The following is a 27,214-nucleotide window of genomic DNA, read 5'->3' on the forward strand; positions in this document are numbered from 1 at the left end:
AGCAAATGTGGAGAATCACTCAGACCCTTCCATATTCTCTGGTTTAGGCTTCCAAGCATTTTTTCTATGCTCACTTTTGGAGACTGAGACCAAAAGTTTCCAGTTCCCTCATGTGCTGTGGCATTACACCAGTTAGAAAAGGCTGCTCAAGGAGGGGCCAGACTACAGGGCATGTGGAGGCCCATCTCTAGCAAATTCCTGCTTTGCTCTCTCATTCTCTTAATATGTCATTTCTATTGCATCCTAGTGAGTCCCCACACTTCAAAGGGAAGGGCAAAAGAAAGGGGGCCTTGCTTCCTGGAGCCCTGGCACAGCAAGGTAGGTGCTTATACACAAAAATACCTGACTCAGAGGCTTGAATATGCCAATTCAGGGCCAGACTGAAATGGAAAGGGAGGGAGGGAAAGAAGAAAGGAGGAAAGGAAGGAGGGAGTGAGGGAGGGAGGGAGGGAAAGAGAGAGAAGGAAGAGGGATGAGGGAAGAGAGAAGAGAGAATATACATGGAAGAACAGATGACAAAGATTTCCTTGGAGCATCATTTACCTTGGTGAGTTGCCCAAAAAGTATTAGAGGACTTAGCTCACTCTCTTCCTAAGCCACATTTTCTGTCATTTCCCGCAGAACTATCTTACTTGTTTGATCTCATCTAGTCTTATAATACTCCATCAACACTACTTGTGAGATACAATAGCCCCTTGGGACAACTGGGGCCCTGGAGGACTGTCTAGAGCTAGAACACTCAACATCCATTCTTCCCAGAGACTGAGCTGTGCTCTCCTCATTTCTCAGGATAAATGCTGGCCTCTCCAGTGCTTCTGTCTCTGTTGATTTGTGACTTGGAGAGCTGAAATAGTACCAAAGATGGTGGCCTCCCAACAGTGATAAGACCCAGGAAAAGGGTGGTTTCTATCTCCTTTTCCCCTGAGAAGAACATCTTTATAAGGGTGAATTAGCAGTCTTTTCTGCTTGGGGGTGGGATGGGGATGAGTTTATAAAAGTAGAGTGGAATAAAGACTGGGCTACTTACTTGATGGGGCCCAGGGGAAATCACTGAAATCTTACAGGTGCCATCTTGGTTTCTAAAAATCCACAGGTATTTTCACAATGGAACTCTTCCTTTAAGATAAGAGTGTCTACTTCATTGTTCCTGTTTCATATTCTATTTTTATTGGAAATCTTCTTCCTCAGGCAGTGTTACAAATTACATATCTTCTCCTTTGCCATGAAGCAAAGATGAGTTGAGCCCCTGTTATAAGTCAGACACTTGTGCCTGTAGCTAGGAATAGAGGTGTATAACACCTTGCCCTCAGGATTTTCAATAGTCATGTAATTCATATTATTCAGACTAGGGAATGTCTGAAATTCATTTTTTTGCCCCTATTGAGCTAGACTCTGTACAAACTGGGAAAACACTGGATCTGACTAGTAAGAGAAAAGTCAAGAAAGACTTTGAAAGATTGAATGCCTAGGAGAATGGCAGAGCTGTGGACAGAAGTATCCCTTGGGAGTGTGTGTTCTGGTTGGCACCATGCTGCAGGTTGAGTAAAATGCCAATCAGGCAGCTGGAAATGTGGGTATAGGACTTAGGTAGAAATGAAGTTGTAAGAGTCATCTGCATAAAAATGAGGATGAAAGTCATGTCAATGGGCTCCTGCAGGATAGCACACATATAATTGGATTCTGCTTTGCCTCAAATATCAGAAGCTCAATTATCCCCTAAATTCCAGACTTTGTGTCTAGGGGAAGAAGGGCTGAAAACACAGGGCTAAATTTTCAAAAGCATTAAGAGTTATGAAAAAACATATGCATCTGATGATTTGTAAACCAAGCTGTGGACATTACCAAGAAAATCATGAGCAGATCTGAACATCGTTTATTCTAAAGGGGTTCACTTAGTGCTATTTGAGCAACTGCCTCTTAAACCAGGCTCATGGGCCTTATCCGTTTCACTGCTTTGCACCCTTAATTGTGGAAGCTTAGCAATCAAAAGCAACAGCTTGTCCCAAACGTCACAGTAAATCAGTGCTTGAAATAGGATTTAAAGCTCAGAATTGCTAATCTACTCCTTGCTCCAATGATCTGGGATATTTTCTGAGAAAGAAACAGAGCCAGATTCTCCTAGAGTTATGAATGTTTGATTTGTATATATCCATGCCTGGTTGCACAATGCATGCTGAGCCATGGGCCATACCTCTTCCCCTCTTCTCAGAGGGTGGACTCAAGGCTGTCTTGGGTCAATGGTACGGAGACAGCAGAGGAAGGAGCCCCTACTGTTCTGGCTCCTCCCTTCCCCTTTCTGAGCTCCACCTTGAGACTGGGATCATTTTATATTTGGTTTCTCACAGGAACATCTACGACACTCCATGCTGTCATTAGCTCATCTCTGGGCTTAGCAGCTCTCTATCTTCCAAGCCTAAAGTCCAAAGCACTGGGTCTCATACCCAAATTCACATTCACCCACAGAGGCTGCCCAGGCTTCTTTGACACAATCTGGTTAGCCATTCTTGAACTCATAAAAACATTCTTGTCTCTGAGTCTCTGCTTGCCCTGAATGCCTTCTCCAGAATGCTCTTGTCCCTTTCTCATTTCTTGAAGACCTGAATTTTTTGAGGTCCAACTTATTAGCTCATTTCCTCCTGGAAGGTTCACATGACTGCTCAGGTACTGTGAGGTCATGGCACCATCTGAACACCAGTTGTGATAAAGGAACCCACATGATGCTGGTGTGTTACTGTTAACTTCTTAATGTGTGTGCCCTTTGCTCTTACTGGTGTTCAGGCCTTGTGACTTACTAGAGGCTGCTCATATGCCCCTTGCTATTCTCATGCTTGATGGGGGGTTGGTATGTATTTGTTGACAATGTGACAGCCAGTGACACCTCTCCAGACACTTCTTGATTTTGTCTTGGCCACAAGAGACCTGGATCTGTCATTTTATGCCAGTGATTTTCAAATGTGGCTGTACATCAAAGTCACCTGGGGAACTTTTAAAAAATACAGATTCCTGAGTCCAATATGTGATCTAATGTATCAGAATCTCTGCACGTGAAACATGAAGCATGGAGATTTTTCAGGGGAGGGGTAGAGGGGAAGAGTTCTCTAGCCGATCCTAACATTTAGTCAAGCTTTAGAACCACTGTCTTGCTAGTTTTAAGCCTTTTCAAAAGTACGTTTTCCTATTTATTCATTTATTTTTTGTTTTTAGAAAAGGAAAAGTTCAGTGAGAGAAATTCTGGAATGATTTCTGCCAGAAAATGAGATTTTGCTGCATCATAAAATTTTTGGGATGAAACATTCATACCTCAGAATACATCCTGGGATTGATTTCAGTCTTGAATTATGGGGCTTTGTGGAGAGGGAGCCTGATCAATGCTCAGAGCAGCTAAATGAGGAAGCAGTATTGTGAAGTGACACTCTGATAGATGCCCACAGATGGGAGCTGAATTCCTTGGCTTATGCTGTGACACATCTCATTTTCTCATCTAACCCACTTCTCTTATTTGGGCACACAATTGGGCTACAGTTCCCAGCTTTCCTTGCAGTAGGTGTGGTTGTGTGCCTGAGTTCTAGCCAATGGCAAGTGAACAGAAGTGATGACTCATGAAAATCTTCCTATGCTAGACCCCATTGGTCTTTCTCCACTGGTTGATGGAATGTTAGGGATTATAAAGTAGAAGAAAAGGGTAGAGTCACAGGATAGAAGAAGCTTGGGCTTCTGAATGATAAGTAGAATGCTACTCACCAACCAGCACACTCATTTTTTAAAATTTCACATAGGTAAGAAATATATTCCATTTTTATACATCTCCAAGGATTGGAGGTTTACTGTTATTTCAAGTAGTGTTACCCCAACTAACATAATAGGTAGCATAAGCCTAGGTGCTCAGGTGTGTTCAACATACCTGGCCTGGCATGGTTGGGTTGACAAGTAATCTGCTCATGGAGGTGATGTGTAAACTTCACTCTTGGCTGGCTGAAGGGCTCAGCAGTACCCTTCCTTCACAGTTATACCTTTCCCCTCACTCTGGCACTACTCTGGGACTAGTGGAATCCTAGTCAGCCAGGTAGGGTGCACTGAAGGAGAGTGGTCTAGCACTCTGGGACACACATGCAATTTTCTTGTGCAAGTGCATTGCATACGCGGGTGTCAAGGTCACTGACCAGGTTTCTGTCATGCTGTAAGGGCCTAGACCCTCCCTTTGTCTCCAGCTTCTCACCTGTGTCCTAATCCCATGCTCACATTCTTGTCTACATGACCTATCTGGCTCCTCAGTTCCATCAAGGCTGTGCCTGGCCTATTCTGTTGTAGCAGGAAGGAGGACCAGAAGAGAAACAGACAGGCTGTGTTCTGATAATGAGGTGGTGGGAAGGGATGGCAAAGCAGAGAGACAAAGCTTAAAGAATTGAAACATGAAGAAGGTCATGTAGCACTGGGGAAATAAAATAACCAATAAAGTCGCATGCAGCCATATGTAGGTTGAACTTTGCTTTTTGCTTCTGTCACCTGCTTGCAAGGGTATATAAGGTGAGACCTCTTTGTTCTTGGGGCTCACCCTTTGGGATGAGTCCGCTGAGTCTGTGCCAGTGCAATAAAATGTTGCTTCCTGCTAAACTGCCTCAGTGTCCCGTATCTCAGCTAGAGATTCCTGCAACACTATAGGCCAGAGTCCTTTTCTGGATCCTCCCTGCAGGTGTTGCCTGACAGCTTCCCTGCAGGGTCTGTAGATAGCCCAGGCCTAACTCATCATCACTGATCTGAGATAACACCCACTGTCTGCTGTTACTGAGAGTCATATTTTTGACCATGATAGCAGGTGTTGGAAGAAGGTGGGATGCTAAGCTAGAAAACGGTGCTTTGAATCCTGACTCTTCTGCTTCCTACTCATGTACCTCTGGACAGGAAGATTTCACTACTCTGAGTTTCTCTCTGAAAAACTGAGGGCTCTATAGTCTGAGTTTTGATGATGAGGATAAATGGGTAAATATGCTTGGTTCACTGAGGGTGCAATCCCTCCTGTCCTCTGTCACAGTGCTAAGAGGCACAGACCAAGGACTCAAGGAGGAGTCCCTGCCCTCCTGAGGTCTCTCTCAGTTTTGCAGGCTGCTGATCAAGCTAGCGACTCACCTCCCCCACTGGAAGGAGAGTTAAGTCAAGCATGTACACAAAGGGTTTGAGCCCCTTGGAGAAAGTCTGGATGGGTTTAGTGAGCAAAATTTATTCTGCTTAGCCTAAAAGCACCACCATTTTCTCCTGGTAAGAGAACTGACTCAGCTTAACATTTCGATAGCATGTCAAGGTCCCCAGACGCCACGGTGCTGGGAGGGACATGGTGGTGCTCCTACAGCCTTAGAGGAGTGCACAGTACCTTCTCCTTCCTTTTCCTGTGTGTAAGAGGGCTAGTGTCACTTGTCAAATCGGATGCATCTTGGGAGGGGCAGATGAGACAGTCCCCTCCCTTCTGCCTCATCTCCCACTCTGGAGCCTATGAACTCCTCCTGGCTAAGTTCCTTATGTGTCTGTTGATAGCGAATGTGTGAACCAGGGAATACTTCCCCACTCTTCTGCTTCCTAACCATGCGCTGCACCATTACCTAACTACTGCCAGACAGTCTCTCAGCGATAGTCACTGCTCTCTGCTTCTGTTGGTGTGGGCATGTCTGGCAGAGGGAGGTCCCCCAAGGCAACCAGAGAGCTGCCTGCTGGGAAGTGAGGAGTCCTGACAGATGTAGCTTTATCAGGCCTCATGCCACCCCTATTCTCTGAGCTCCTTTCCAGGCTTCCAGGCTCTGCCATGTGACAGTCTTATTTTCCTGCCAGTCCCTGTGAAGTGGGCTATACAGCTTATATAGCAAAGCCCATCACTGGGCACCATAGAGGGCAGTAAATATCAATTATCAATAAATACATAATGTATTTGTTAATGTGATTATGAAGGCTGGTTCCACTTCACACTTGAGCATCTTCACAGGATGCTGTCTGGAGAAGGGAAACAAGATGGAAGCAGGATCTCTACCGAGAAGCCTCTGTGTTTGTGACCTGCAGGACCTTGGGCCTCAGTCTTCTCATCTAAAAATGGGGATGTCACTGGCCCTTGCTATCCAGTGATGGGGGCCTGAGTGGCACCTCACGCTGTGGGAATGAAGCTTCCTGGGCTAGGGTGCGTGGCTGCTGTGGTGCAGTGAGGAGGTGGAGAAGCCCATGTGCCAGTCTCAGCTAATTGCCCAGCAGAGGGCAGCAGGCACTGGCTTATGGGGCTTTGTAGGGTGTGCAGGGTGCACTCCTTCCTGAGGGCCTCCCTCCTCCCTGGGGAACAACTAACTAATGGAGGCAAAGATTTTACAAATGGAAACTTGAAGGAGGGGGAGGGCAGGTGGAGAGAGAGAACAGATGCAGGGCCTGTCCCTCAGCCCTGTTCTCCTGGGGATGGAAAAAGGCTCTCTCCAGCACAATGTACCAACATTACGGCCGTCTTTCCTGCATCAGTCCTATGGCAGTGAAGTTCATTCCAAACTACAGGAGATTCATGAAATGTATAGCTAAATGTATTTTATTTTTATGCCCTCCCTCTTGTTTTTTTTTGGCAGTTCTGAGGTTTGAACTCAGGGCCTTGTGCTTGTTACACGGGTGCTGTACCACTTGAGCCACACCCTCCTAAATCTCTTTGCTTTTGGTTATTTTTCACATAAGAGCTCATGTTTCTGCCTGGGCTGACCTGGACCACAAACCTCCTATTTACGCCGCCTGCTAGCTGGGATGACAGCCACCACACACAGTTTTATTCGTTGAGATGGGGGTCTCACTAACTTTTTGTGTGGGCTACCTCAAACCTTGATCCTTCCAATCTCTGCCTCCAAGTAGCTGGGATTACAGGTATGAACCACTGTGTCTAGCCTATTTTATGCCTTTGTTAGATGTAGTATATTAATATGTTTGCATTTAAAAAATGCCTATCAGAACATATGCTTGGTTTGGGTGTGGGACCGGTCATAGATATGCACAGTGATGACCTGAAGAGACACATGAGTTAGGGACAAAGTGGCCTGGGAGTCTTCCTCTTCTAGCAATGTTGCCCGCACTACAGGGAAGGAAGTGTAGGCAGGGTGGGCTGGGCAGGAAATGGTCTTCAGCAGGAGGCAGAGGATTAGATGAGGAACCCCAAAACAGTGAGAGACAAGGAACCAGTTCCTGATTTCCTGTAGCATGGTAAGGTCACTTTTTTTTGGGGGGGGCAGTACTGAGGTTTGAACTTAGAGACTTGTGCTTGTACCAGTTGAGTCACCCTCCAGCCCTTTATGCTTTAAGTTCTTTCTCAGGTGGGGTCTCGAGCTTTTTGCTGGGGCAGGCCAGCCTCCTGTCTTAAACCCTCAAACCTGTGCCTACTGCATAGCTGAGATTATAGATGTGTACAACCCCAAACCCCAGCTTCTCTGTTGAAATGGAGTCTTGCTAACTTTTTGCCTGGGCTCTATATTTATATATTTAATCATCATACACTATCTATATCTAATTATCTAGCTGTATGTAATATCTGTATCTAATATCTATCATACTCTACCCCATAAAGATGGACATTATGTCTGAATTTAAACAAATAAGTTAAAATTTTTTTCTCAAAAAGATGATGGATTTCAGGGCATGATGAAGCAAAGCAAAAATCAAGCAACTAACTTGAAATGAACAGAGGTGTGGCGTAAAATCAATCCAAATGGAACCATTTTGTTAGGAACAAAAGCTACCATTTATCCAGTTCCCCACCACTGACCAAGCACTATGCATTTCTGCAGGCTGCGTCTAGGAAGAGACTTGCCCAAGGGTTAAGGGAAAATCATTTAACCTCTTTAATCCTCAGATTTCTCATATAAAAAGGCAATTAATTACAGTATCTATCCCAAGGGGCTATTTTAAGGACGAAATGAGATAATGCCTGTTAAGTACTTGTTACAATAACTGGAATGCAGTAAGCACTCAATGAACGTTGGCTGTGATCATCATTTTAGAGTCTTCCACGGCTGTGAGAGGAGGTTATGATGCAACTTACAGAAAATGGGAATGGAGCACAACTTTTCCAGGGGCCTATCTAGACCCCTACAAACTGAATATTGCCAGAAATCTCTGGATTTCCACTTACTGGAATCTGCCACTTTTCTACCCAAGCAAGAATAAGTAATGGAAATGTCCCTCTAATGTCTTTTGGATGTCAGAAAGACACCACACCAAGGGAGACTGTTATTGGTAGCTCTCCATGTGAAATGGGGATTCTGTGGATGATAAACAAAAGTTGAATAGGAAAAAAATCTTGGCTCTGTGGAGTTTCTGGTCTAAATGCATGAAGTCATAACTCTTGTTTTAACCAATCTCATTTGAAAGATGCATTTGTGAAACACACCACTTGTCGTTTAGGACAAAGGATGAAAAGAGAACAGGAAATCAAAATATCTCCAGAGGGAACGTTTTTTCTTGCTAGACTATGTATATAGTACACAGCTAAAAGCCTTCCTAATGATAGTGCTGGGGGACGGAGCCTACACAGGTGTGATAAGTTACGTACTTTATATTCGACTGTACAATCGTAATGATTTGTAGGACATGATTTGATCTATGATATTTCCGAATCCATCATAATGAGTTGAACTCAGCTGCTTTGGCTCTGTAAGCATTTCAGAGCTGAGGATGGTGTAAACTAAACTGTGTTTAGTTTAGTAAGATATATGAATATAAAGAGGAAAACTAAGAGATTGACCTGGCAGGAGACTGACAATTAAAATAAGGGGGAAAAGCTTGCTTTTCTTCTATTTTGAGAAAAGGAAGACTTAATTCCAACAGAAAGAATGCCATTTGAATGGGGGAGGGAGTGATGAAGTGGTGGAGAGGATGAATACAGTAGTTATGTGAAGTGGATATTGAGTAATGAGATAACTTTTAAGTATATATGAAGCTGATATTTGAATTTGGTGTCCTTCAAAATTACCTTAAGAACATATATCTGTATTCCAGAGGTGTTGCCACTGATCCAAACATCTTGGCACTGCTCTTGAAAATTCTTCTTGTTACTCTCTGTAGTAGGTTGTAGAGTTACTCTAATTTCATAACGATGACAGACTATGATATTACCCCTATCACTTTGCATGTTTGTAAATGACAGAATATCATTCCGTGGATCAACAGCTCCCTATTGGCAGCCTGTTTGTATGTATGGCCCCTTCACTGAGCCTTTGCGGTGTGGCGGGGCAATCTGACTACAGCTCTTTTGTTTCAAGTGCTCAGCTCTAGCTCTGTACTCACAAGGACCAGGGTACACAATTAAGATCAAAGTCTTTCTTATAAAGTGATTCTGACAGGACAGTGCTTCCACAGACAAAGGAAGCACAGGTACCAGGCAAGTCCCTAAAGAGGATTCCTTGTCACAAGAGTAACAAATGCTGTTTTGGTTCATCTGACAGGACAACGGTGTTGCTTTGATATACAGAATGCTTTGTCATAATATTTATTATAAAGTGATTTTGTCTGTTTTGTTAGACACAGGTTGGACAGAGGACTGTCACATGAAATTCTCAGTTCATTCAGCTGGAATTTGGAAGTATATTCAGTTTCTTTTAATACACCATTCTGCCAACATAGATTTGTTGGGCATACTATGTGTTAGACATGGTACCTGGTCCAGGAAGCAGTGATATATAAGACAGTCATGATCCCTGCCTTATCAGTGAGCATAATTAGATTAAAAATCAGATAGCAGAGTGACAAGTTATTATAGGGGATGTTTCAAGAGCCATTAGAGTATTTGTAGGCACATATATGGTCAGGGGCCTTGGGACACATCTTTAAAAGGAAAAGAGAGTGGTATTTAGAGATCTGGAAGGAAAAGGAAGAACACGAAGGTGGAAAGAATGGCAGATACAAAAGCTTGGAGGTGAGAATTTTTAGCCAGGTACAATTGAGTGAAAAAATCTCAGTGTGGTTTCTTGGTAGAGTGAGAGTTGGAGGATGGTATAAGAAGGGGCTGGTGAAATTAGAGTTGGACAGATTGCGTCCTTGAAAGGTACACTAAAAACCACAGGAAGTCAGGAAAATGATTAAATTTATATTTAAAAAGATTATTTATAGAATGCCCAGGGGCTATGACCATTGTCTAGAGCCCAGGTACTCTTTAGGCCTAAACTCTAAGCCCCAATAAAGCTGCTTAAAAAAAAACTTTGTAACGTATGCAGACTGGAGCTGGGAGTAGAAGTGATTGGGAGAGCCTAGGGAATAAAGCTCCTGATATCTTCAAAGTCTAAAACTGGGGGAGCTGTCCACATGGCAGGTGCTGAATAGGGCAAGTGAGGAGCTGCCTAATGGAGTTTCATGGGATGATGCATGGTGTTAATGTCTACCACAGGGGTGGGAGGAAGGGAGTTGCTCTTTTTTTTTTCCTTTGTCCATTTCATTTTCCTCTTTTGCCATTTATTTTCCTCTTCTACTTTCTCCCTTCTCCCATTTTCACTTTCTGGCAATCCAGGCGGCTTTAGCCCATTCTCCTGGAAGGACAAGAACGAGTATACTGCTTGCTGCTTGTCCATCGCTGACTTCTCTTGATGAAGCGTCAACAGAAAATTGATGATTACAATTCAGAAGTACCCCACCTTTATCTGAAGTTTGTATAACTGGTTATTATTACTGGACCAGCAATCCCAGACTCTTTTGAGACACTGGGTGAGAAGATATTGTCATTATTATGTTATAGTTGTTATAAGCAGTTATCGATGATTAAGAATTTAGTATGGGCCATGCAGTTCACCAAGAAGTTTACTTCCCCAGACCTATGAGGAGACTGTATAACTCTATTTTGTAGAACATGGTTTGACTTGGAAGAATAGTGGTTGTGATTTAAGCTATTTGTTCAATAAATTATTATTGAAGCTATACACCCAAGGGATGAGAATGAAAAATGTGGAGAATGAGACCCATTGATGCCTGCTATGCATAGGTCCTTTTTTTGGTGGTACTAGGATTTCAACCGAGAGCCTTGCACCTGCTAGGCAGATGCTCTACCACTTGAGCCATACCTCCAGCCTTGCATAGGTTCTTACGATAATCACTTGATTTAATCTCATGAACATCCAGTGAGGTTGTACTGCAGTTGTTCTCACTTTACGGATGAGAATGCTGAGGCTCAGAGAGGTTACATAATTGGATGAGATCCCACAACTAGTATGAGGCTAGATAATTTTAAAATTTGGAACCACCTGATTTTAAAGTCTTTGCTCTTTTGTCTAGTGTTCTTTTTTAGTTTTATACATCAGCTATGTCTACAATGTAGCTTGATTTTAGCAAGCAAAAACAGCTAGCCTCATTCCACTGCAGTTTCATTTGCTTGGTGTCTCCATGCCTTTTAGATCATCTCTGCCTCTGGGAGGGCAGCTTCCAATCCTGGAGCCTGTCAGTGGCTTGCAGGTTCCCTGTGAATGGAGGCATGTTTGTTTTCTGTAATTGCACACTTATTAGGTCATAAGGCATCACCAAACTAAGCTGGCCTTTTCCTAAATCCTCACTGGACAGTTTGGTCAATACTAGAAATGTCAACCTGCTATACAGCCTCTAACAGGGAGGAGGGAGACTGAGAACAAAGTCTCCTTTAAAAGAAACTCTAGTGGATGGGAGTGAACAGAATCAACATCTTACTTGCTTTAAATCCCCCGGAGTGGCTATGAAAAAGAAAGGACTTGCTGGATCCAGGAGAAAAAAAAGCCTTTGATTCATCTGAATTAATTTTGCATCTCCCAGGAGATGATGCTTTGGCATCACCCTCATGTTCTGCATTCCCCTGTGCACAGCCCCCGCAACCCAGAAGGATCAAAGTCTAGTCTATGGGGGGTAGCACCCACAGTTCCTCCACTTTAATTAAATACATTTGTCCTGGGGTCACTGAGCCTCAGGATGTCCACAGGCTTTGATCTTTAACCCACACACATCTGAAGGAGTGGGCAGCGAGTGCTCAGAGCTAGGACAGTGTCTTCTTCCTGAGGTGGCAGAGCTTCAGTTATGAGCACAAGGGAACAGCAGATTCTGTAAGGTTTGGGTGAAGAGTTCAAAACCCAACTGCATGCCTCTACCTTACCCTCTACCTTACCTAGAGCTCTTGGCCTTCATTTTTTAAAGGTGGGCCCACTATGATGATAATTTGAATGCTCTCATAACTAACATAGAAGCTGCTCTGGGTTGTGGGGTTTGACATTTAGCCTATGAAAGATGGCTTTCCCTTCAGGTCTATTTATCTGTTCCCTTTACACAAGTGATACCTCCCCTTTCCCTTTTGGTTTGGAAAAGATCAGCACCACCCGTCAAGTTTTTAGTATGACTAGCAGAGTATCACACGCACGCTGCTGTGCCAGGCCATCTTTACCCCAGCATTGCTTGCTCCAGGTTGACCGCAGGGGGCATCTTGGGGAGAGAAGTGGCAGCTGAACTCTGCAGGTTATCGCTCCATTCCAGTGCCATGCAGAGTTAAAGCTCTTCTAGTTGGAAAGGGAGCAAACTGAGGCTCAAAGAAGTCAAGGATCTTGTTCAAGTCACAGAGCCATTAGTGATAGAATCCAAAGAGGAACCAGGTAAAGTAGAAGCTCTCCTCCTCTGTTTACTGAAAAATTTGGCCTCTACCTTTATCAACCCACCTCAGGACCTGGCTCAACAGAGCAGTAGACTTGGAGTCGGACCTGGGTGTCAGTCCATACTCTGACGTTTACTTAGGGCAGTTCACCTCTTGGATTTTTATTTTCTCCCTTTTAAAACAACAGGAATAGGAACAGTGATTAGCCTAGCCTACCTGCCTTGCAGTCTTCTGTTATTAATAAGAAGAAAAAGTCAAATGGAAAAGTAAGGCAAAACCCATCAAGTAAGAGAAAATGCTATTTACAAATAAAGCCTGGTTATTATTTGGAAGTAATGTGAGTGGCTCATTTTTTAAGAACAGTACTGGGGTTTGAACTCAGGGCCCCACACTTGGCAGGCAGGTGCTCTACCACTTGAGCCATTCTCTTAGTCCTGAGTTGTTTAATTTTCTTTCTTTCTGCAGTCAGAGGCTGGAGGCAGCTAATCAGGCCAGGTGAGAGATGCAGATGACAAATGCTCATTAGCACCAAAGTACCTTAGAGACTTGTGCTTCTGGTAACCTGCAGAAAGTGCTCATGTCCACATGAATGTGTACATGTTTGTCTCGGGTAAGGGACATAGGGGAGGGAAGGCCTGGCCTGCTTTAGCACTGTGGCTGGTAGAGTAAAAGGGAGTGGGGGGATGGGTAGAGGCCCACCTGTCAGACACATTGAGGAGAGGCAGCACTGTCCACTGCCACAGGTTCAAGCCTTCATTGGTGGCCACTTCCCAGATCATTCTGCTCTGCTCCTTCCCGGTTTTGTTTTCCACCAGCACCAAGGACACATTTCCTCTCAAAACTCCACGGATGAGCCAGGACATTCGGAGCTGTGAAGAAGGGAAGAGTCAGAGAATAAGGGGTTAACAATGAAAGAAAATTGTAGGCCCTCTTCCTGGAATTCAGCTGAGGTTGGTCCATCCAGGAGAGTAGACACCCACCACCTGATTTCACTCACTGTTGTCCAAAGTGGCTTTCATTAAAATTAAAGGAGCAGGGCAGGAACAACCAGTGGACGATTCAGAACTTTGTTCAGGTTAATGATATCATTCTAAATTTTACAAGATTTACTCAGAGGTAGATCAGTACAACATTCAATGAATTTCCTAAAGAGTAGTCAAAAGATTTTGTCAATGGATTTAACTCACTTTGTGACCTTATGCAAGTGGTTTTTTGGACTCAATTTCTTTTAGTGACTTAGCTATAGTAGATTTTTGTTTCTTCTAATAATAATTATATTTGATAGTGCCATGTTATATGTTAACTAACTGGAGATCCTATGGACAAAGAACAGACAAATGTCAGGCAAAGATCTTTCAATATGGTTGTCTTCCAAAATGAGGATATCCACTTTACTGAAAGGAAGCTATGATCATATGTTTCATTGTGCTTTTAAGAAAGGTTTCTACGACATCATTCTTTTTTCTTTTTTTAAAATTTTATTGTTTTTAACTTACATGTAATTTACTTACATTTACTTACATGGTCAACCTCCCTACCACCCAGTCATCATTCTTTAGACATTTAAAAGGGAATTATAACTCATATTCTTTCTAAGAAAGTTCAAATACAATCTTATTCATAGGCGGTACATACTACAAACAAGGTCTCTGATCTTTGTGTTTAAAATAATAGAGGTTTGTAGGTTTGATAGAAATAACCTATAAACAACATCTAAAATTTAAGACAACTGCATCCTATCATTGCTTAGATACTCCAGTTCAGACTTTGTAATAACCAAAAGCTTATTGTAGAAAGAAGTAGAACATGTGTCCTATGGCAAGCTGGAGTTCTAATCAGCCAGCATGCACCATGTTTTCTGATTCTCATTGTTTGAAGATCTGCTTTTCTGTAAATCACCACTCCTTTGTCTCCCACTCCCTGTTTCATGGTTGTCTCAAAATTTGATTGAAGAGGTTAATCACCACTAACTACGACAGTCACAGACTTCCCACTGTCTTACATACAAAACCCATCATTAATAATGCCACACCTGGGTACTGGAGTCCCTAAGAACTGATCAACCTGGTAATCCTGTTCTATTACTACAGCCTATTCATTTGTACCTTTTCCATTTTCTTGTATCTAGGAAAGCAAACACTTATCTCCTTTGAATCCCACCCCCCAGAATAATCAAGTGAATCTGTTAATTTTTTTTCTGGTCTACTCAGCTGTCTTCTGTGTCTGGACATCATGATTTGAAAGTTTAATCCTACCCTGGTTAACTCAAACTCTCTCAGTCTTCAACACATGCCATGTGATGCCCTGCTTAGAATGATGCTAGACACAAGCTTTTTCTCCTCTTGCCCCTTGGCCATAGAACTTTGTGGATTTAGACTTCTGTAAATTCATACTGTTGACCCTCAACTGTCCTGGATGGTTGGTGGTACTTATTCATCCTTTGTGGATTTCCACATTTGATTTCTGGACACATGCAGTACAATGGTTGTTTCAACCTCCCTCTCAGACACTGATGTTCTACCTTCTGGTCCCCAACTCCTGATCCATTAATTAGATTTCTCCCTTACTGAGGAAGATCTACTATATCAAGTACAATCTCTGTTGGTCTCTCCCTGCCTCCCCCATTCACAGCATAAGTGTCTATTTACCTACCTCTTCTTTTCCTGCCTTAGAGAAAGATTCATCCTTCATTTCCTTCTCTGTTCACCACTTCCCATTTCATACCACCCTCCAAGTCCTTGCTCTTTCAATTACTACCCTCCTTTCTCTAGCACCTTCAGTGTCTCTACCTTCTGGTTTCTCTTCTACAAAGAAGATCAGATTCTACTCATTCTGGAAAAATACCATTTATTTGATCCTGTTAGCTAACTCCTCTGGTTTGCAACTCATTTCTGTGTCAATATCGTGGCAACTGCTGCTTCCATTTCCTTTTTTGTCTCCTCTCTCTTTAAGTCCATCCTCCCTCCCTCCCTCCTTCTCTTCCTTACTTCCTCAGTGCTGGTGATTGAACCCAGGGTGTTACACAAGGTAGGCAGGTATTCTATCACTGAGTTACATCGCTAGCCCTTCCTTAAATTCTTTCAACCTGGCTTCTATCTTCATTTCTCTTTCTAAAGAAGTCTCACCATGTTCTTTATAACTTACTCTTTGCATTTTTTCTATTATCTATTGAAGTGCTTCTCCCTGGCTCTCTCCACTCTGAATCCTCTGTATCTCTGTCACATTTTCCTGTTTATCACTACCATCTGTGACTCAGAGCTTAACATTCTTTAATAGTTTCTCATTCCCTATTGAAAAGCCAAGGCATTCATATTCCTCTATAATCTATAGAAATCAACATTTTTAGTCATTCAACGAATATTTATTGAACATGTATGCTGAGTCACATGTCGCTTTCATTCTAGAATGATCTTAGAATGTTGAAATCATAGAGATCAAGATTAAAAACTTGTTCTTGCCACTTTGGTCAAGTTATTTAATAATCTTGAAGCTCAGTTTCCTATGTTCTACAATGGGACTAATTCAATCTATTTTATGGGATTATAGTAACCATTGAGTGAGGTAATATATGGTGTAAACAAAAGTTAAAAAGGGATTTTGGTAGAAGCACTTAGGCAGTGGATAGCACACCACATTTCAGAGGGAAGTGTTAGAGCACAAGGATACAGGACTTTGAAGAAAAGTGGGTGAAAACAGGCTGCTCAATCCTTAGCCTTTCTCTCTCTTTTTTTTTTTTTCAGGATTCTCAATTATTTCTTTTTTTAATTATTCGTTTATTCATATGGGCATACATTGTTTGGGCCATTTCTCCCCCCTGCCTATCACCCCCTCCTTCTCCCCCCAACCCCCCCCCCCATGCTTCTAGGCAGAATCTGTTTTCTAATTTTGTTGAAGAGAAAGTATAAGCAATAATAAGAAAGACAAAGCGTTTTTGCTAGTTGAGATAGGGATAGCTATACAGAGAGATTCCTAGTATTGCTTCCATGTACAAATGTGTTACATCCCAAGTTGGTTCATCTCTACCTGACCTTTCACTAGTTCCTGATCCCCTTCTCATATTGGCCTCTGCCCCTTTAAGGTTTCTGTATTAGTTCCTCTGCAGTGGGGACATCAAACACTTTCATGTTTTGGGTTTCCTACCTACCCCCAAACCTCCTGTTTGTGCTCTCCGTTTATCATGTGACCCAAGTTTGACCACATTGCTGTATTTGCCCTAGATCTAAAGTCCGCATATGAGGGAGAACATACGATTTTTGGTTTTCTGAGCCTGCTTAGCGTTTCTCTTATACTTTGGGTATGAAAAAAAGTTGGTGGCAAACATTTAGGGGAGAGTATTTGGAATGTGTTTTCGGTGCATCACGAATTCTGTGTCACCCTTTGTTAAGAGGGATGGGGCTGTTCCCTCTTCATCTAAAGTGAAGATTGAGTGACTTTATGATACCATATTGAGTACTGGATACTCATCTGCAGTTTGGGGAGCATGGTGGGTTAGTGTCTGTCTCCTACCTGGAAAATCTAAAGTTTGGTTAGCTACTCTCATGGCAGAGCAAAGAGAAGTGGCAGTAATGGATGGCCTGCACTCTAGAGTGTGCAAAAAAAAAATTGCCTGTGTGTTCCAGACAGTCTAGAGGTGTACAAGGAGTCATTTTAAATCTGGTCCTAGAGGATGCATGGAGCTGTAAATAGACTACAGCAGAAGCTGCTGACATCTTGAGATGCCCATGGGAGGAGGAGAGAAGAAGTGAACATACCCTTTCCTTGATTACAGGCTGTCCATCTGCAATAGGACCAACTATGGTAGAGGAAGAGAGGGAAAGAAACCCTGAATTTAAAGCAAAACAAGTTATTGGCTGGGTATTTTAATGACTAAGTAGCCAAAGTTTTGTGACTCGAAGTGGCTGCATTACTTTAAAGTGGCTAGGTCAGTGGTAGCCTGCCAGGATTTTTTCTCAGAAGCCCACATGGGGTCTCAGTTCAGTGAATGGGAGTTCCCAGACTCCCTCCTACCAGTCTTCTTTGCACCTGTCCGGCATTTTTCTGCTTCTGTGATTTAGCTCTTTCCATTGCTTCTACCTGCTCTTTCCTTTTTTCTACTTGAAAATAGGAAATCTATTTCCTTTTCAGGAATTCTTTCTTATCATTGTTCTCAGAAATTACTTCCTCCTCCTTTTAAGTCCTGTAATAGAGGCTATTGGGGTACTTAGGGGTGTAACCCTGCTGCTTTGCCTTCTCTTCCCACCCTTCATCCCCCTTGGATTACAGTGTCCTTCAAGGCAGGGGTTGTCTTATTTACTTATCTTGTATTCAATGTCTGTCACATGAGGGCACTTGGTAAGAGCCAATCAGTGTCAGAATGAATAAAAAGGTACACATTCATAGCAGTTACTCCTGCCTCTTCCAGCAGTAAATCAACTTTCCAATCTTGTGAAGATCCTTCAGACTTTCCTCCATTCTAGAGGTCAGTTTCCAGGGAAGCGGAAAGAATTCCCCACTTCTCAGCCCCCTGGCTATATTGTAAACTGGTCACTTCTCAGGCTGCTCTTGGGAGTTTTCCAGTTTGAAGTATAATCTGCTAACGTCAATAGCTTAGTGTTGTCATGCCTATAATGGGCAATGCGCCAGCCTCCTGCCCAGCTTCCTCTATCTTCCTGCAATATATGTTAGGCTTCCTCTATCTTCCTGCAATATATGTTAGGTCAATCAGATTGGACAAGAAAAAGAGTACTGGGTTGACCACCAAGGGATATTGCTAAAGCTATGGCATCTTTGAAGGACACAATCATCTATCTATTCGTTCACAAATATTTACTGCCTACCTACTCTGTGCCATATACTAAGTACATCTTCCCTGCTCTCATGGAACTTATCATCTGGCTGGGAAGTTAGACTTTAAATGAATAAATACAAGTGTGCTGAGTGTAATTGGAGCTACTTGAGTCAAGACAAAAGATAGAAGACAGACAGGGCTGGGTGTGGTGGTACACAGCTGGGTGATGGATGCAGGTGGATTTCAAGATCCAGACTAATCTGGGATACATAGAGAGACCCTGTCTCAAAAACCAAACAAATAAATAAAACAAAAAAACAGAACAAAGATGCAAGACCTAGGAAGGCCTTTGGCATCAACAAGACTTAGGTCAAGACAGCCACTTGCTATGAACAAATAGGAGAATTTAAAAATCACCTTTCATGCCACTTGCTATGAACAAATAGGAGAATTTAAAAATCACCTTTCATTTTATCTTATAATGGTACCATGTATGTTTATAGCATAAAATACCTATCTATGGTCACAACTCAAGTCAAGGCCTGCCCTGTCTGAGTTCTACTGGTGTCTAATTCTAGAATAGGTACAAAAGATAACACTGGGAGTCACTAAATAGCTAGTAAATGTGTTTGGGCCATTTGTTTTTTATCCACTGAGTACTCAGTAAGCCAATGTGCCTAGCAGGTGCTCTCCCTCCTCAAGATACAGCAGCCCAGAACCTCGTGTCTTTCACCTGGTTTACTGCCCACCTGTAGTAACATCCCTTGTGACTTCCAGATTCTGTCTCTAAGAGGCAGTCCTGCTTTGCTTTTCAGAGAGTGGTCCTCACACCCCTATCTTCAGTGTTGCCTGGGAACTTTCTAAAAACACAGGCTTTTTGGTCTGGCCCCAGACATCCTGAGTCAGAATCAGCACTTAGTTAAGAGAGCAGCCTCTGGGGCCTAAACCTTGGGCTCCTGTGACTCATCCACTACCTTTCCAGAATACACTGCAAACAACTGCCATTTGCGCCAACACTGACTCTCTAGGGGATCTTCAAACCATCCTCGTTTCCTGGGTTGTTGATGATGGCACAACTGGGAGTTCATGCTCCACAATTAAAGTGTATTAATGGTGTGACCTCAGCCTACTGCCGACCTCCTCTGAGCCTTTGTTTTGTTCGAGCAAAACTTGTGATCATAACCATATGCTCCCTACCTGGGAAAATGGTTATAAAGACTGAGTGAGACACCGAACGTGGAGTGGTGCCCATGTGATGTTAATGGCATGGTGACACCAGTGGTTTTCAACCTGGACTGCAAATTAGATTCACCTGGGGGCTTTCCACACTGCCCAGTGTCCAGGATCCAGCCTAGAGATTTTGACTGAAGTAGTCTTGGGTAGGTTCTGGGCATCAGTGGGCTTTAAAATCCCTCTAGGTGATTCTAAAGTGCAGCCTGGGTTAAGGCCACTGGGGAGATGGGGTTACTTAGCGCAAGGAGTAGCCGGGTCCTCTCAGTGAGGGGTCCATTTTCATCTTGGACTTGGAGTAAGAGGCAATTCTTAATCAGTAAGTAATGGCTTAAAATGTACCTGTCATAGCGGAAGTGATTCTTCTGGGGAGGGGGTGGGGAGGACACAGCCCTCAGCAGAAGACCTTCATGGGGCTGCTGACTTAGCTCCAGGCTAGTTAACAACAACCCAGGGAGTGAGAAGACCTCTGGGCTGAGGGTGAGCAGGAACAACCTAAGCCAGAACACCCTCTTGGATCTGCAGGGTAAGGTTGTCACCGGCTTTTTAATTAGAACTAGAGGACTGGTGTCATCTTCCTGAGTTTTCCTTATTAATTACTTGTGTCTAAGGGTACAGAGCATTGTGTTTTCTAAAGCAGAGTATGGGCTCAAGTCTCCCTTTCAGACTTCCATTTCCCTTATACAGACCTAAAGAGCCCCTCTGATGTCATGCCACCTTGACAACAAGGTTCCAATGCCAGAGTAGGCACAAAACACTCTTGGAATTTGATTGTAGTACCTATTTCTATCTGGTGGTCTGTAGGATATGAGGTCATTAGTTAGTAGACTATTAATGCCAGAAAGCTGCACTATGCACTTATAATTATGCTGTCTCACTTGATACTCACAACATTCCTTCACGTAGATATTATTATGGCCATTTTTCAAAGGCAGAACCCAGGGCTTAGAGAGGGGAAGTCAGTCACCCACAGTTTCTGGGCCCACACTCTGTTCTATGTTCTTTCTACCATACCTATAGTGCTGTAGACATGTAATATATTTTGATAGTCCTTTTTGCTCATAATGGGGTCTGTGGACCAGCAGTGTTGGTTAGTATTACCTGGGAGCTTGTTATAAATTCAAGGACACAGATACCTCCCCCGCCACCAGCTCTACTGAATCAGAATTTATATTTTAACAAAATCTTATCTGAGAAATACTTTTAAATTAGGGAGATAGTGAATTTTAAGCCATTTACAACCATTGTCCCTGCCATCCAATTAAAAATCATGTATATGTGTGTGTGTGTATTCACACAAATATGAGGAATCTTTTATTAGTCCAAAATTATATTTATGGGAAATAACACTTGTTTGAGCCTGTAACAATAAAAAGTTTGAACCTTCTGGACACAGCCTAATAGATATAGGTTCTAAATGGCAGCTTTTGGCTAATAAACTCTTTTACATGCAGACGGCAAGTGAGACAAGTGAAAAGAGACAACACCAGGAGCACGCCACCAGCAATTATGTCTCCTGGCTCCAGCTGGCCCTTTCACAAGGACCTTTTTTCTCTGCCTCTCAGTGGAGCCTGATAGACTTTCCAATTATGTGGTACCAGTGTTTGTCATTTTATTAATTAAAGTCCTGTATGTAAAGCAGGAGCAGCATTGTGGCTAGGCCTAACGCTATTATTTGTCTCATGGCCCTCTCCTCCTCCAGAGGTAATTACCGCAATTTTATGTCTAGAATGTGCCCTGCGTTTGTTAGGCATACCTCGTGGCAGCTTCAGAACAATCTCTTGAACCCATAAGAAAATATCATAATGGAATTTAGCCTGAAACTCAATAGTATCAAATAATATCCATACGGCATGCTCAGATGTAGGAAATGCTAGTGGGAGGACTGCTGTCTTTCTTCAGATTTCTGGAGGTCAAAGGGAGTTCTTATAGTACAGACAAACACCCAGGATGGATGCTCCAAAGTGTACTTCACTTCAACACAGGGAAACACATTTTAGCAGACAGAAACATGCAAAAAAGGAACTTGGTTGGTGTGTGACAAGTACCCTGGGTACTCCCTACATTGGGGTCACCCAGCAGAGATTGGATGACCAGGATTGGAATTGTTATCAGAGACATCCAAACAAGCTCTGGAGGGGAATCAAGGGTCCCCCCTACTTAAGATGCCACAGGGTTGTGATTTCTGGATATGAACTTGTAATTTTAAGAGAGTTCCCTGATCTCAACATGGTATCTTATTAACTTCAGCAGAGAATATTGACTCAATGCAAAGTCCAGTGTTTTTGTTCACCATCTTCTAATTTACCTGGAAAAAAATAAACACCAACTCTCTAGCTATAAATAGCCTAATGAAAAATCAACCTGACACAGCAAGAAGCTGACCAGATGCAGATTTTTTGATTATAAGCAAATAAAATGTGATACTGGCAAGCACTTGCAATTATGGATGCTTAAGAAATGCTGGATTCCTGGTCATGCAGAGAACTTAAAAGACCAGAATCCTTCCTAAAGACACTACCTCCTGCCTTTCTTTCTAAGGATCACATTGTATGAAGTCAGGGACCACTCAGCCAGGGACATCCACATGTCCCCTTAGTAAAAACATGGATATATATGTGTGTGTGTACATATATATCTATATCTATATATATTATCATCACCTGGCTGGTTATGGAGTTACAGGTATTTATTTTTCTTCTTAGATCTTTTCTTTCTTTTCATACACAAATATCTGTCTATCTTTCTTTCTTTTTTTTTTTTTGATGGGACTGGAGTTTGAACTCTGGGATTTGTGCCTGGAAAGCAGGTGCTCTACCACTTGAGCCACACTTCCAGTCCATTTTGCTCTGGTTATTTTGGAGATGGGGTATCACAAAGTACTTGCCCAGGCTGGCCTAGAACTGCGATCCTCCTGATATCAGCCCCCCAGGTAAATTAAGATTATAGGCTTGAGCTGCTATCACCTGGCTCTTTTTCATATTTTTGACAGTGAACATTTATGACTTTTGACAACTAGAACAAAAACCATAAAATAAATTTAAATTTAGGGTATACAACAATTAAGGGCATATTTATGAGGAATAATATTGGTATATGAAAATTTAAAATTAAGTGAATAAAGAAGACAAAAAATGTTTGTATGGCCTGAAACCAAATTTATATAAGCCCTACCTATATCTATATTATGTTCAACTCTATACATATCTGCCTGGAAGGAAATGTACCCACCTGGAAATAGGGGTTATCTTTGGTGGATAGAATTGTGGGTGATTTTGCTTTTCTTGTTCATACTTTACTGTCTTATCCTAATGTTCTGCAATGAACACAGAGAACTTTATAATCAGAGAAAACAATGTGCAACATTAAAACAAAGGCAGAGAAAGAGGGCTCTGATGTTGTTGGAAAATAAGAAGTGCTGTCTTTTGTCCTGCCTTAGAGAGAACAGAGCTCTCCTGCCTGAGCTGTGGACTTTGTGAAGGACCCAGGACAGGTGGGGGCTTTAGAGAGATGGGGTGGTACAATGCTGTGGACAGAGCAGGGAGGGGCTTTGGAATCAGAAAGACTGGTCTGGTTTTCATTTATTACAGAAATGACAGCAGAGCCTCAGTGTCTTCATCTGTAAAATGGAGTCAGTAGTACTCTTGTTGGAGATATACTACAGGGTCTTAATCAGATCATAGGATAAATGTTAGTTCTGCTCCCCTCTGTTGGAAAGGGCAGGTAGGGACCACCACGTTAGAGACAAACAGCTCATTAAAAGCACCAGTGGCTCAGGCCTATAATCCTAGCTACTCAAGAGGCAGAGATCAGGACGATCGCGATTCGAAGCCAGCCCAGGCAAATAGTTTTCGAGACCCTATCTCGAAAAAACCCATCATATAAAATGGCTGGTGGAGCGGCTCAAGGTGAGGGCCCTGAGTTCAAACTCAGTACCACAAAAATAAAACCAAAAAACCAGAAGAGGATGGATGCTGTATTTTCAGGCTAGCTTTTATTTTTGTACTCGGGGTTGAACTAAGGTCGTCCCACTTGCCAGGCAGGTGCTCTACCACTTGAGCCACTTCAGCAGCTTTTTCTGCATTAGTTACTTATTCTGAAGACTGGCATGGATAGTGCTTCTCCTATTTGTGCTTCCTGATGTAGCTAGGAATATAGGTGCATGCTACTGTGCCTAGCCATTAGTTGAGATGGGGCCTCACAAACTTTTTGCCAGGGGCTGGCCTCAAAACTCGATCTTCTCAATCTGTGCCTCCTGAATAACTAGGATTACAGCTGTGAGCCACTGCACTGGGTCTTCAGTTTAGTTTTTATCTCCCATAGGCCCCAGTTAAGGCTTTCTGAGATTATCGTATCTATCACTGGATGTCTTGGCACTTTGATTTCTTTCCAGTATTATAGAAAGAAAAGAATGATTCCTTCTTCTGAGATGCAATGTCATGGTATGTGTGATTTTGGTTGAACAGCCTCTTCTGTGCCTCAGTTTCTCTTTGTGCATTAGAGATGACACAGAGGAATAGCCTTGTAATCTTTTTGCTGGGGAGCAGGATCAACTCTGTGCAAAGAAACTCCTACAACCTTCATGGACACCCCTTGGGAGGAGCAGAGACTCAAGGAGATAAAAGAGTGTCTGCAGGGGACCAGATCCCCCAGGAACAATCCCCTGACACGTGGGAAGGTCTGTGTTCTCACTAGGGTGCTCCTCTGTATATGGGCCACATGAATGTGTTAAAGTGATCACCAGTGGGACACAGAGAGCCTGTGCCTAACACACTACTTTTGAATGAGACCCAAGCCTGTGCCAAGGGCCAAGGAAGATTTTATTCACACCCCTGAGCCTTGACAGTAACTCTTCACATGCCTCACTTTCATGTAATGGAGGAGGTATTAATTTTGAATGGCTCAAAGGTATTAAATTAATTATGTCTAACTGCAATTACAATGGCTGTTGATTACTTTAGCCCATTAGCACGTATTCTGGCAGAGTCAACCACATCACAATAAGCGGTGACAGAATGCAAGGCTCCAGAGGGCTCCTAACTCTAGAAGCAGAACTAAGAATGACTTTGGCTCAGAAATCTCAGTAGGACCTCATTTGTTGGATCCTTGAGACTCAATGAAGAGTCTTCTTGCTAGCCCCTATCCTTGAGGAGCTGTGCAATTAATTAATTATTGATTAAGTGGGTTTATTAGGCATGTTCTCCTGGTGCTATTGCAAGTAAAACAGTGCTTCCAGCCCGCCTACACATTGCTGATTGACCAAGAGGGGAAATAAGAACACAAAATATCTACAGCGGCAACTTCCTCACGTCTGAGCAAGGCAAGAGGAGGGATAATAACAATAATTACTGCCACTCATAAAGCATTGTGAAGATTACAAAGAGTTTTCCCATTTTCATCTGATGCTGGTAATGACCTCACACAGCAAATAAAACAGGTATTTTTATCCCCAATTAGGGGATGTGATTTGCTTGAGGTCAGAGGGCTCCGAAGTGGGGCAGAGCTAGGATTTTAACCTCAGGTGACCTAAATTAAGTCCAATGACCTTAGAGCGCTTACGGATTTGACTTTGGAGTTGGGCAGACCTGGTTTGAATTGTGGTTCTGCCACTTCCTAGCAGGTGGGCAAGAGATTAAGCTCCCTAAGCAGCAGTTTCTGCATCAGTAAATGAGGCTTACACTTCCCCAGTCTCTTGATCACGAGAACACGAAGGTGAAATGCTCAGCACAGAGTCAGCCTTATACTAGGGGATCAATATTTTAAAAATACATCCTGAGTTATCTTTACTGACACTAAGGATCCCTTCTCCAGCCCCAGACTAAGGGAGGATTATTTTCTCCTATAGTGCAAGAGTTAGGATGATCAAGGGCTCTCATGAAGACTTTTGACTGCTTTTAGTGATTACACAGCTGAGTGATCTTTAAGTGACCTGAAGACCAGAGCCTTTTGTGCTGAAAATAAGTTTTCTTAACTTTTCTGTTGAATAAACAGGTCGAAGAGATTCTGGACTCCTGGAGTCTGTCTCCCCCATAGCTGGCCACATGGTTGGAAATCAGTACTTGCTGGTTCACCACACTACAGTGGTCCTCTGTGACCCTCCCTGGCTTGACCTTCCTGCTAGATGTCTGTGAGTTCCTTGAGCTAGTCAAGTGGCCCATTGCCCTAGCTCAGGTTCCTCATCTGTAGAAAGGGGACGATTCATTCACTCCCAGGGCAGCCATAAGGAGGTGGAGAGGCTCTGTAACCTGAGATGCATAGGGGATTCTTTTTATAGTGATGCTGATACAGGTGTATGGGATGGTTGTCATTAGAGGCCTAAAGTGGAGCCTCAAATCCCAAACTCACAGAGTAGATCTTGGGGAAAAGCCATTGGGAAAATGCCTCAAAAGCATTCCACCCAGCCCTCCACACCAAATACAAAGTCTCACAAGCTTAGGCCCCAGCTAAGGCTTTCTGAGATGATTGTCTTTCAGACAGACAAGCTGTCAGCCTCAGACTCCCAGGGTGAGGGGTGGAGTGGAGCAGGGGGTGGGGGAGGCAGTCATAGTTGACCCTGTCTTCAGAGGTGACCAAGGTAGGTTTGGTGCTCTTCAAAATGCACCCTCTACAGACCTAATCCTGACCAGCAGGCACAGAGAGAGATTATGCAAGGTAGGGAGGCCTCATGCAGTGGGGTTCTTCCATTTGCCTTCCCAGTGTTCCTAAGTGTCCCCAAAGTCACAGGACCGTGAGGGTCTGTCTACCTTCTTAAGCATCAGTCACCCAATGTTAAGCAATGTGTCACTTTTTATATGCAAACAGGCATGTTAGGGAATAAAATATAGAACTGACATCTGTTTTAATGTTTAAAAAGAAATCTTTAGTAGAACAGTCACCCTTGTGATGGGCTGCTCTGTGCTGTTCACCAGACTTGCTCCCTGCCTTAGTTTCCTCCAAGTTCTGCTCCTTTCCTGGGGCAGACGTCACCTCATTTATAGCCACTGTCCCATCCACAGGCCTTCTGGAATCCTGGGGAAAGCAGAGGTGCTCTAATATCCCACAGACACTCCACTGAGCTGCAGCCAACTGCATGGTGAGGGCTCCCTCCCAGAGCTTCCCTCTTGCATTTGAAAGAGGGTGACAATGTCATTGTCCCTCAAAGGAACTGGGAAGGACCCTGTATACAGGGGCCAGATAAAGGCAAGTGGTTATTGCTGTCTTTAGATTTGTACTGGCAGGAAGAAATTGCTCCCCAGGACCACCAGGGTGGAGAGAATAGCTGCTGGTGATGGTAGAGGATGTGACAGGGGTCTGCTGCTTTCTAGGACCCCAACACTGATCTGGAAACACCCCCTAATCCTGCATAGCAAGTAGCCCAGGGCAGAGCAGAAGTCAAGGTTTCCTATTTAGGCTCCTTCCGTAGGGCAGGCCCAACCTTAATCTCAGCATTGCCAAGGTCTAATTGTACTAGCAGCCATAGAGTAGTGGGGACCCTTACTCTAATTGTGTCTAGATCTGGGCTGGGCACTTCCCCCCCCCAGTACTGGAGTTTAAATTCAGGGTGCACTTGCTAGGCAAGTGTTCTATCACTTGAGGCATCCCCCAGTCCTTTTGCTTTTAGTTTGTCTTTCAGATAGGGTTCTTTTGCTTTT

The 27,214-nt window shown here is 43.2% G+C and overlaps 1 protein-coding gene across 1 annotated transcript in view; it reads right to left on the minus strand.

Annotated features, from left to right (window-relative positions):
- Nucleotides 1-27,214, minus strand: part of Alk (ALK receptor tyrosine kinase) — a 689,643-nt gene that overhangs the window by 80,559 nt on the left and 581,870 nt on the right. The window contains exon 9 of the mRNA XM_074049423.1: nt 13,286-13,455. Coding sequence (XP_073905524.1) covers nt 13,286-13,455 — 170 coding nt within the window. The remainder of the gene's footprint in view (nt 1-13,285; nt 13,456-27,214) is intronic.

The sequence above is a fragment of the Castor canadensis genome, chromosome 12, assembly GCF_047511655.1.
Source record: "Castor canadensis chromosome 12, mCasCan1.hap1v2, whole genome shotgun sequence".
Taxonomy (NCBI): Eukaryota; Metazoa; Chordata; class Mammalia; order Rodentia; family Castoridae; genus Castor; species Castor canadensis.